Here is a 12,699-nt window from a genome sequence, read left to right as displayed (position 1 = left end):
CGAATCCATGTGTCATCTGCATGTGTCTTTTGAGGTGACAGTGTCCTGTTAGTAAACCTACCAGTTCCCTCAGTAAGTCTCTGTCCATACGCCATCGAGGTTATTTTGTTGTGATTATTAAGAGAAAACATTAAATGTAGGTTAATATTACTTGAAGATGATGAGCCCCCAGTTGTCCGTAGGCTTGACCCCCATGTAGTTGGGCAGCGCCACAATATCCAGTTTGGTCATGGGTAGCGGAAGCTCCCAAAACTCTGAGATCTCTGTGAACACCTTTTCCACTTTCTCAATAATTCCTTCCAAAGCCTCTGCAAAGTCGGTTCTGGCCCAGACGGTAATATCTGAAAAATTAAAAAATAATTACAGGTGTTCATAAAATTGTACGTTACAGAGGGGAGCGGGATGGCTGGATGGGATTGATGTTAATGTGATTTTGTGATGTAAAAGAGAAGTGTGACATGCTACCTTTGTTTATGAACTATTTCTTATTTTTAATACTCTAATAACGCTGTTATTGTTGGCAGCTGAATTTATGGAGAGAAGACAAGAGAAGTAAAGGGGAAAACTAGCACAGAAGCCATATAATATATAAAGAAGAGTTACAGTGGAAAGTAAAGTAAAATAATAAAACTTACTAATTTCCTGTCCGAACATGTTCAGTGTAGTATTGCCAACAGGTTGGACGTCCGTCATTACAAGTCCTACGGAGAAAGTGGGGATCGGAGGAGTTCTCTCAAAGTGATCCCAAACATATGTAGCGTCTCCATTGCCGGTAGTCACAGTTCTGAAAAATATAATAGAGAAAATAGTAAAACAAGAAAGATAAAATAGCGAGAACCGTCACAAGATTGAATCTAGAAGAGTGACTCAAACCAGAAGGCACTTCATACATTTTTTGAAGTACAAAAAAAAATTGTTAATGTTTTAATGTTGTTATAAATTTATAAGTTTTACATACGTTTCTTCATCGCAGCTCTTGCGTGGCATGTTGGCTAGGGTGGTCATATGCGTAGGCCTGAGGATGCTGATGTCAAATGGGGTTTTGTACGAAGGCTCGTCAAAGCAGGGGAACACCCTTCTCGCATTATTGGGCCTTAGTTGAAGCGCAACGGTGGACCTAGAACCAAAATAATGCATTTTTTAAAAGCATTAATGGTAATAGTGGGTTAATTTATATTACGCTGTTTATTTTAAATACACCAGGCCCTATCTATAATATGAATATATTTAGACTTCTTCAAACTGAAAATAGATTGATGGTGTTCAGTAATAAATTAATTTGTCTGTAATTAAATCTATCAAATACTTTCTGGAATTTAATGTTGATCTTTTATTATTTTTTTAAATATTTATTGCTTCATTTTTTTTTACATATCCCAGGATCTTACCCGTATTGTTGTAGTCATACATAAGTTATAAATATAATGTAATAACTTTAATGTATTATGTAGAAACAATATAAATCATAATAAAAAACTAAAATTCACCAATCGCCGCACTTTAAGCACATTTTATGGAAATTACACTTCGTTTAAACTTAATTACTACAAGAAACAACGATTTACGTCGGGATAGATTGTAAAAGATGCATTACAATTATATTTTTACTTCATCAATGTTCAAGATTCACCTTATATGTAAAATGGTCCCTTTGCTGCCATTTTGGAGTTTTTTTTCATGGAATGACACTTGCGATAGTTTCATTTCAATCTAAATATGCATAAATTACCACAATATAAGAAACTAATAACCTAATTTGTGCATGTAAATAGTTGTTTCTTGTAGTAACTATTGCATCATATTGTAATTTCCATAATCTGTGCCTAAAAGTTTTGCGGTTAGGGAAATAATTACCAAAATTAAACTGAATAATGAAAATAGAACGAAAAATAGTTTTATTTAGTTTTTTACGAACCAAATTCATTTTTAGAAAACGAATTTTATAAAATATATTATGATAAAACTATACTAACAGACCGAGCGATTAGTCATAATAGACCCGATATAGTTTTACATGACAAAATTAAAAAAATAACTTATATCATTGATGTCGCTATTCCAAATTCCTGTAACATTAAAAAATCTGTTAATGAAAAAATTAGAAAATACACAGATTTAGGAAACGAAATAAAAAGAATTTGGCATTCTCAGACTATAAAAATATTACCATTCGTTATTTCGGCTACTGGCATTATACCTAGCTCTCTCATTAAAAATTTAGGCGTATTAGATCTATCAAAAAATTTATATATAAAGATGCAAAAGTCGGTCATTTTGAATACATGTAGGATAACGAAAGATTTTTTAAATATTTATGTTGAGGGATCAGTAGGATTTATAGGCCCTGTTAGAAGTACTACCGAGCCGAACCCTCTGATATGAAAATATCTGGAGACGGTGAATTTTTTTTTCCCATTTGATCTCTGGTGAGTTGACGTGTTGTTGTTCTTGTATTGTTTTGTATTTATTTTGCTTATATAATGCACTTACATAATGTTGATTGACTAGATGATCATTTGTGGAAAAGTGAGTGGAAGGGTTAAGTTTTTCCTTTGGGGAAGATTTAACCCGGACAACTAAATCGGAAGTTAAAAAAAAAAAAAGAATACCTATTATAATAATTTTATTATAATAACAAGAATACCTATTACATTATGTAAAATAAAAAATTGCCAGGCAACACACTCTTGAAGTAATATAAAGTCATGAAAAGTGATGAAAAAAAGAAGGTTAAATAGGTTACGTTAAGTTAGGTTTGTAGGCCCTTTTTCATCATTTTTGTCTATATATTACTTTTAAAAAGTGTGTTGAATTGTCACCGTCCTGAGTTGCTATGAAACTGGTCGATAATGGTACTTATCCATAAGAGTATCAACATATTTAAGGTTACATTGATTCAATAAATTTAGTGGTAAGTATAAAAGAGATTGGAAAGTAAAGAGATTTAAGTGATAAGTACTTCGTTTCTTTGAAAGCTGAGTTCTTGAATGAGTCCAGATTTTTTGTGTTACCAAATTCTAGAAATTGTGAAGCCTGAAAATTTATCCCAGAGAAGTTTACATTTTAACCCGAATGACAACTAAGCACGTTTTCCAGAAATTACCTTGTCTTATCGTCAACGGCGGAAGGTGCCCTGAAAAAGGCCTCTGATTTGTCCGTTTCCAATTTCCCTTCAAATGTCATTTCGATGTTTCCCTCCGTGCCTTTGGCAATTTCCTTTGACAGGTGGATGACGTATATGGGCCTCTTTGGATTCCTGTCAGCTCGGTTCACTGTGAGCACAGTCATGCCATCACCTGGAATTCTGAAAAAATAATAATTACATCAAAAAAATGAAAAATTTTTGGAAAATTTTACCCACCGATGGATTACGGCGAATAGCAAAAATGTGAGGTTATTGTGAATATCAAACTTCTTAATAATATAACACTAAATATTTTATTGAGTTGAAATAAATTAAGAAAAAATCAAAATACAATTGGCATTTTTATTTTATTTTTATGTTAACGAATAAATTTTCTACACTGATTAATATATGCCATTTTTGATTTTCCACCAAGATGGTATGTTCGTGTACTGAGGGCGTTTGTGACGTCACACCGGTTAGCGTAAGTATTTTTCAGGGGACGTCCCGGGTTACAGTGACAGCTATAGTAGCAGCCAATAGTTAGCAGTTAACTTGATTAGTTACGTTATCTATAATATTATATTAACGTTATCTAATTTGCGATTAGATCGTTTTTAAAATCAATAATAATTTTATTATTGGTGCAACAATCACAACCAGAAAAATTAATTTTGATTATTCCATACATTTTTAACAGTATGTATGTATCCCTCACAGTGTGTTTATTTTTATTTGGTCATTCACTGTACATGTTGTACACACTGTATGGTAATTTCGTCTGAGATGAAAATTATTAATCCTTACTAATGAATAATGATGTAGGTTTGAGTAATAATAACAAAAATATCATTAGTAAAATTGTTTTAAAATGATTTGTATCATGCCAAAAACTTTAACAAAATAGTTTTGTATTTTATCAAAGACTCATGAAAAATATAGTAATTTTTCGGATTGGGTGAAGTTTAAGAGGTAATTGGTAAATTATTTGTTGCATTAGTGCTGTAGGCTTCTATATGAAGATGCACGGTATGCCTGATCAGGGCCGGTTTTAGTACTATCAGCGCCCTGGGCGAGATTTTTACGGCGCCCCCTAACTGCAATTCAATTCCATACGAAAAAAGGCAATGGGTATAATGGAATAAACGTTTATTAAAAAAAACTATTTATTTAAAAAAACTTCACTTTTCTAGCCTTTCTATCGGCGAACTCTTTTATAAGGTTATCAAAATCGATATTTTCAGCAATTTCATTTTCGATTGACAAAGTTGCCAAGTTTGTCAATCTAGATTGTGATATTGTCGATCGCAGATAGGTTTTAATCAGCTTAAGCTTAGAAAAACTCCTCTCCCCACTAGCAACCGTTACAGGTATAGTCAATAATATACGCAATACTATACACACATTTGGATACAGTTCTTGTAGGTTGCGATCTTTGATAAAATTTAAAACATAAGCAGGGGTAACCACATTCTGATTAGGCAAAAAAGATTTCAGGCTTACGAGTTCATCACACAACATACAACCATCTATATCAGATTTAGAGTCTACAGTTAATTTCAATTGGAGATTACCACAGAGTTTGACAAGGTCGGGTTTTTCCGGAATCTGTTTTATATTGTACAAAAAAGACCAAGATTCCGAGTACTCATTTAACTGTTCAAATCTTTCATTAACTGAAATTAATGTAGTGTCCAAGAGAGAGTTGAAAAATTCAACCTCAAATTTTTTTTCTGGAGAAGTTATAGGCTCGTCGTGGGCAGTTTCACCAGCTTAACGCTTAACAAATCGAATTCTTGTTGTGGCTCTAAACACAGGTTCAATTTCTAGTTCTCCAGCCAATCCCTTCGCAGTTAAAATGGCGCTTTTAAAGCCAGTATTTCTATATTCTTCCAAGAAAGTGCAGCATTTTTTCAACATTTCTGTACATTTACTGATATCTATATCTGTTGATTGTAGAGATTTACTAACGACATTAATTTGAAAAAGTATGTCATACCAAAAAACCAACGAAACTATGAAGCTGAAATCTTTTAACTGTTCGGCTAGAGTAGTAGCCTCATGAGAGACTTGAACATCAGTTTTCTGAGTTGCAATAGCCAAAGTAATTAAAGCGTCATGGATGGCACTAATTTGATAACGGACTGCTTTAACACTGTTTATTCTTGCTTCCCAACGTGTGTCACCGAGCTTTTTTATAGTATATAATCCCAAATGATCGGTTAGAATTTTCCATCGATGAACAGAAGCTGAAAACAATGTGAACAACCTCTGAAGTACCCCAAACAAAGTGACTGATTTTACGGATGACTTAGCGGCATCGCATAGTACGAGATTGTAGCTATGACAACCACAAGGTACATAAACAGCTAAGGGATTTATGTCCAGAATCCTCCTTTGAACCCCAATATTTTTCCCTTTCATATTCGCTCCGTTGTCATAACTCTGACCCCTACAGTCGTTCAATTCCAGTCCGTGTTTATTTAAAACATCAATAATAACTTCAGTCAGTTTTTCACCAGTCGACTCATTTACAGGTATAAATTCTATGAAATGCTCTAGATTCTAGCGTTGCAACCATAATTTTTTTTTCCTTATATTTAGGGAATTTACGAGTAAGTAGTTAAGTAGGCCTCGTTCAAAGAACGAGGGATATAAAGGGGCGCGCCGGGCGCCTGTGGCGCCCCTTTAAATCCGGCGCCCTGGGCGGTCGCCCAACCGCGCCCCACCCTAACGCCGCTACTGTGCCTGATACACCTCATTGGAATATTTAAACCAATGACGGATAGCAATCCGGAACCACCTATGTGCTTGGTACGCCTCATTGGAACATTTAAACCAATGACGGATAGCAATCCGGAACTACTTGTGTGCGTGGTATGCCTCATTGGAACATTTAAACCAATGACGGATAGCAATCCGGAACTACTTGTGTGCGTGGTATGCCTCATTGGAACATTGATGGTGCTGCCACACGCAAAGCTCACATCAACAGATAATATAAAGCACAATAGCGCTCGCCATACAATCCCATACAGACCCGACACACGTAAAAAAATAACGCGCTATAAGTGTGGTTCTGAACTTCGCTAACCGAATTTATTTTACGTAACCGCTCCCGACGCGATATTTGAAAAGTTATGCGTCCCCCTCTCCGCCGTAAAAAGGAGAGGGGGTCATTTTAATTACGGAGCTACCAACTAAGTTCCGTGTTCCCTTTGACAGCCATGACATAAGCAGCCTAATAATGCATTTCTTATTTATTATGTTAGCTCATATCGTCATGTGTGCTAGTAAATTTAGAAACATAAAAAAAAACTTTATTTGGCAAACATACTTCACATATATTTAAAATATAAATATAATCAATATTTGAATTTGAAGTAAACAAATTTTCGCCCTTTCAAAATTAATCATATTTTTAACTCAGTATGTTTATATGGTAATATCATTCGGTTTTTTGATAAAGTTGGACGGCCTGATACCTACATAGAGAAGCTTCTAGTTTGTTCGTTTGTTGATTGTTTTCAATTGTTTTCCTGGGTAATCTGGTTTGCTCTCGTCAGCTCTCGTGCTCTCTTCTCATTCCCTGCCCTGGTGTTGGTCCTTGCCGCCTTTGCCTTCGACATTTTTGGAAATCGACTTGAGCTTATTTTACAATAATTTATTATATGTCGCTTTCGTCGATCGGCGTGCGAACTGCGAATTTCCTGATTCGACGGAGAGGTTATGTGAAAATGCGCTATTTACGCGCAGATTGTTTAAAATCTAAAAAGTTTATAAATAGCATTTATAATTATATAGTTGGCGGCATCATCATCTGAGGATGAGCTGTCCAACAGATCCAGCAATAGGCGACAAGTATCATCCATTTCGAAAACGTGCTCAAGCTGTCAGTAAGTAAAGTTGTCACTTTGACAGATGAAATTATGTTCCTCGGCCGCTCTCGAATTCAACTGACCCCCTCTCCTACCATAGGAAGAAATATTTGATAGCGTCGTGTGTCGGTAGAAAAGATGATGCGCTGTACATTAACTTTTGATGTGAGCTTTGCGTCTGGCAGCACCATTAAACCAATGACGGATAGCAATCCGGAACTACCTATGTGCTTAGTACGCCTCATTGGAACATTTAAACCAACGACGGATAGTAATACAGGACTCTCTATTTTATTATTTCTCAGATTATGTAGATACAATAGATTTGACAATTTACGTATTTTATTTGTAGTTGAGATAATCAATGGTAACAAGATGAACAGTAACAAAACAGAACACGATGAAATAATTGGTAAGATTATGTAAGTTTTTTTTCTTCAATGTTTTGTTTTGTCGTGGAATTTGTAAAAATAACCAATTAAAAAAACTTACTTGGGGTCATTCAGCTTGGCCCTGACTTCCGTCTGCAGTATGTGCAGGTCCTGATGCGCGTGCAGCGACATCTCATCGCTATCCCGGGCCCACGTGATGTTGATGATCACACTGCCCTTGAATATGCCGTCCCCGATGTACGGCTCCAGCTCGAGCTTGTAGCCCGTGGGGATCACCTCACCGTCCAGCTTGGGCTCGTTGATCAGGCTGTGAGCGGCGCTCAGGTCGATGCTTCGGGGTAAGCGCACCTGGATGCATAGAAGTACATACAATATAATGGAAAATGGAAGATTTAATTGAAAACGAGTGGGGTAGTTATACCGACAACCATAATGGCTGCTGATCTTTTTTAAACATGCTGGATGTTTATTTATCGAATTTTTTGAAGAAATGAAACTCACCTTGGTAAATTTCTCTTGGTAACCTTTCAATACACTAGCCGTGGCGCAGGCCACGATGGCTAGAAGTAATGTGGCACGTAGTGCCGCCATTTTCCTGAAGTTTTTCTTTCCTAAAATGAAAAAAATGAATTATATGTATAATGATATCATAATAATAAAGAATTTGCCGGACATCGCAATAAAGTCGATGCTCATTGGTACCCCATACATTTGAAAAAGGTCACTTGCGAAGATAAGAACATTGAATAACAATTTTGTTGAATGTCAAATTATGCGTAAGTGCGCAAAGTGATTATTGTGATTTTTCGTTAGTAGCTATATGGACGCAATTAAAATTGGTCCATAATTTATTATGTACCCATCCAAACTTTTTGAACTTGGCTTGTTGACGCATCTGTAAAAACTTATGTATTATAATTGTGAATTAAAAAGTTAAAAATAATATTTAAGTGTAGCATATTTTTAATCCTTTTAACCCCCCCCCCCCCCAAGACAAAATCATGTGTACGCCGCTGCTTGTCATACCTAAATACACAAAGTAATGAGTGCAACCCAAAATAATATATATTTTTTAATTAGTTTTACACAGGAGGTCACGAGGAAAATAATTTCCTTCGCGGCATATGTCATCTCTGGGGATGCTACGCGGAGGGTCTTTTTGAGGAGAGGAAGGAGTGAACATAGGTCTTGAAGATACCCATGTTCTTGAAGAGACCCATGTTGTAGGATGGAGGAAACATAGAGGCCGGCAAATCGTTTCACAGCCGAAACTCAAGATCGGGTCATTTCTACGACTCGTGTGACAAATGACAACCGTATACTTATGTTGGACGCGCGTTTAGCGTGTTCCCCGACTGTGCACCGGTGCCGAAGGAATCAATATTCCTCGAAGCATCTTCCATTGTAATACCGGTAGAACAAGGACAGCATACCTACCCGACGCCTGTGCTCTAAAGATAGCAATCAGTTTTTCAAGATAGAGGAATCTATCAAACGTACCGCCCGTTTCTACACAGAAAACATACAAGAGAAACGGTAGAAAGAGTCAATAATAATAATAATTATTATTATTCATAGCAACATATATACCTAGGCAAAAAGGACACAATCGGGTTGATTTAAAAAAAAATGATTAAGCTGTTACTTATTAACTTACCGAGTTACTATTACGATATTTTTGAATTCGCCAAGAGTTAATTTATGAGCGGTAGGAAGTAGAATTGAAAAGAGCCTAATCTCGGCTTTTGCTTTGTCACAATAATAGCCTATCGAGAAGAAAATATAAGGTGACACAAAATAAGTAAGTATGTAATAGGTTATTCCCATATAATTGACATCAATTTTATCTCTGCCAGCTTTAACATTTTAGAAAGCTTTATCACATCGTCATATCCAAGAAAAACACATTACTATTACTATGAATAAAGCTGCTATATTGACTACTCTATTTAATAATACAATCCACTCGATAAGAGAATTATTCGGGGGCTTAATTCACCGCGTAAACAACCCAATCGAGCTTTCAGGATAAAAGCTTCTTTTGACCGCAGTGTTATCATTATCAGATTCCTTGTTCAAACACAATCCTACCAAACACTTGCAGAGTTCGATTCAAGTGCTATAGAGTCCTATTCGAGATGCTAATGCAAAGGTCATATTCATGAAGCCACATCCTGTAATATAACAGGTCAGGATTGATACAATATGAATAGGTCCAACTTTGAATGGAGTTTGTACAGGATGAGTGGGAATATTGTGTTTCTTTGTACCTGCCTATGATTGCACTACACGAGTCTCAGGATCATGACAGAGAAATGAGTTACGTAATAAAACATCTTCGCAGTTGGATCTATTCGAGTAGTAAATCGCATGATGCGTGTGGATAACTTCACCACTTATTGTACTGTAAACAAATATGAGTAAATTAGAGTATTCGCCTGATGCGAGCAAACGAGATTGAGTGGAAACATGTTAAGTTTTTTTGGTTGTCGAAAAATCATATTTCATAATACTGGCTTGTGTTTTCTCATCGAAACTCGATGCAAGATACATAAGTTTCCCAACTCCACAAAACTATTAGTAATTGGTAATCTGAATCTTATTCCAGAAAACCCTTAATTACTGTTTGTATGAAACCTACTCCAGAAAACTCTTAATAACTGATAATCTTAAACATACTCCGGAAAACCCTTAATAGTTGGTAATATGAAACGAACTCCAGAAAACCTTAATAAATGACTATCTGAAACATACTCCGAAAAACCCTGAATAGTTGGAAAAATTAAATCAACCTCACGAAACCTTGATAACTAGTTATCTGAAACGTACCCTAGAAAACTGTAAATAACTGAATATCTGAAAGGTACCCTAGAAAACTCTAAATAACTGGCAATCTGAAACCTACTTCGAAAGAACCCTTAATATTTGGTAATATGAAACCTACTCCAAAAAACCCATCATAACAGGTTATAAGAAACGTTCTTCCAAAATTCCTTAACTTATTTTAATATCTCGTCATTATTTCGTTACCTCTCTATCCGATCACGGGGCCTTTCTTCGTTCAAATGGTGATCACCCTAAGTCATTCACGCTTTTCTTCTCAGTGCAAATATTATTTCTTTATTAGAAGGAGCTTTCCAATTGCCACCTACAAGGCTGAATCAAATAGGTACTTTTTGTACCCACCTTTGTGAGTTGACCAATAAAGGATTTATCGATAATGTCGATAACTTGTCATCGTTCCCGAGCACGACTGCAGATCGCTAACGTACAAAAACAGCACTCGTCATATAAATTAAGCGAACGATGACAAGTTACCGACGTTATCGATAAACCCTCTATCAATCGAACGTGCTACCTACCATTTCCACCCACATCGACTAATTTAGAAACTTATCCTACATTGTCTTTTCACCGCCCGAAGACAAATTTGAACATGCATTCGTTGAACATGCATTAAATTTATCTGGAAAAATTACCACTAAAACCACAATTTATTTAATTCTCGATGTGATTTTGGGTTGGTTAATTAAAACACATTGTTAGTGCTAGCAATAACTCCACCTTAATACAAGCACAAACATGTAGCATGTAAGTATGTAAAGAAAGTGTTAAAAATGCATGGAGTTATTGTAGAACATAAAGCGAAACTGGGTAAACGGGGAAGCGTCCATTAAATAAATCAAATTTAAAAAAAATTAATCCGCTTTTTTAACTATAATGCATTTATTTTCAATTTTCGACCTAGTTGAACCTTCCTCCTGGTCTAAGTGCTAATTGTATACGTGCGTGTGTGAGAATGATCGCCACCAAAAGTTGATATAATGCATTGTCATCGACAACAAGTCTGAGTTTCAACTTGATCGGATGTCGGGAAGTGGATCAATATCAATTTTATTAATTTATTTTATGTTTTTAAAAAAAACCATTTTATTTTAAAGAAAATAATTCACTTTGTGCGTACCAATATTTAATCAAAATAATTGAATTGTTGATCGTTTCTTCGTCAGGATAAACATGTTATAAAAATACCTTTCGTAATAATATGTCTGTTTTGCTTCAGGAATAAAAAACGTCATCTTCAAACCATTATATTTCTTGGGTAGTTGTGACGGTAGGTACTATATATATCTAGTGATAAAACACGAAGGTTCAAAAGGCCTGACAATAATATCCGAAAGATTAAAATAGGATATCTTTTAAACAACAGGAAGTGTCTGTTGATGGAACGATGGAGACAAAAACATGTTATTTTAAAATAAAAAACATCAATCTTAAACTACGGCACAAAACTGAAATGTTTCAATGTTGAACGTCTGAACAACTAACTAACTAACTAACAATCATGCCGTTTCTACGCAGGGGTGGGCAGAGAGCAAAACTTGGTCTTGGCAGACACTCCTTGCCTCATTCATATTCATACATCTTCTCATAAAAAACTCTTCTATTATCGACTCTTGACATGGACCGACTTAAGTATCCCGACTAATATGACGTATAATAATAAGGACCCAATTATCAAGTGGATAAAGACGTAGTCCTTTCTTATCTTTTATTTTTATGTGTCTTGTTCTGTTTCATATTTCGATTCGATTTGTTAGCATTATCTTCTTCTTCAATGATATATTACATTGATCGGTATAACCTTCAAAAGGGAAAGAAAAGTTTTTTCAATAAAAATTGAGTATTTATTTAAACTTTCAGAAAAAGTTAATAGGTTTCCCATATAAATTAAAATCGAATATGTTTATCCAAGACACTATCTAGTCTACAAATCAATTAATTAAAACTTTGTGATCATTATATCGATTTCTGGAAACCTGCTCGATCATCTGCATCCTCCCTAGAAGATATAAGGAAGTGGTATCGGCTGAGTAAATTAAAAAGCGTATTGTGGAAAGCAGTACTTATTTTCCCAACGCTCCATTATCATTATTTAGTCTCCGGATAACGCAATAAACGAATAAACCATGTAAACACGTCTACAGGCTGTTATCTAACACGGGAAGGCTGTACTGAAGTTGCGAAGTATCAAACAATTATCCAGTTGGTGTCGAACCTGACGCACGATCGTTGAAATAATTGCACACAACCCTTTGAAGCCCTTGTTAAATTAAGGGGTTCTAGTTTTGTAGCCTTAAAAGTATTTTTTTTTATTTCGGTTGGTTTTAGTTTTAGTGCTCCAACAACGTGGGAAATGAATGTGCCAATTCAGAAGAGAAACGGAAGGTGATTTTGGACATACTTTTAGCAGGTAGGCTAAACTGTAAAACTATTAAAACTGTGCAAACAGAGGTTTAAATCG

The 12,699-nt window shown here is 35.4% G+C and overlaps 1 protein-coding gene across 1 annotated transcript in view; it reads right to left on the bottom strand.

The window, feature by feature from the left end:
- LOC149422877 (aminopeptidase N) overlaps positions 1–12,699 on the bottom strand; it is a 34,911-nt gene that overhangs the window by 10,673 nt on the left and 11,539 nt on the right. The window contains exons 2-7 of the mRNA XM_089632753.1: positions 7,896–8,005; positions 7,495–7,742; positions 3,104–3,304; positions 959–1,117; positions 636–784; positions 152–341 (exon numbers count right to left, since the gene is read on the bottom strand). Coding sequence (XP_089488879.1) covers positions 152–341; positions 636–784; positions 959–1,117; positions 3,104–3,304; positions 7,495–7,742; positions 7,896–7,985 — 1,037 coding nt within the window. The 5' untranslated portion in view covers positions 7,986–8,005. The remainder of the gene's footprint in view (positions 1–151; positions 342–635; positions 785–958; positions 1,118–3,103; positions 3,305–7,494; positions 7,743–7,895; positions 8,006–12,699) is intronic.

This window comes from Hesperophylax consimilis, chromosome 6 (assembly GCF_061612785.1).
Source record: "Hesperophylax consimilis isolate HC1 chromosome 6, BYU_Hcon_1.0, whole genome shotgun sequence".
NCBI classification, from domain to species: Eukaryota; Metazoa; Arthropoda; class Insecta; order Trichoptera; family Limnephilidae; genus Hesperophylax; species Hesperophylax consimilis.
The sequence above is the reverse complement of the archived record's forward strand: the minus strand, read 5'-3'. Positions and strand labels throughout refer to the sequence as shown.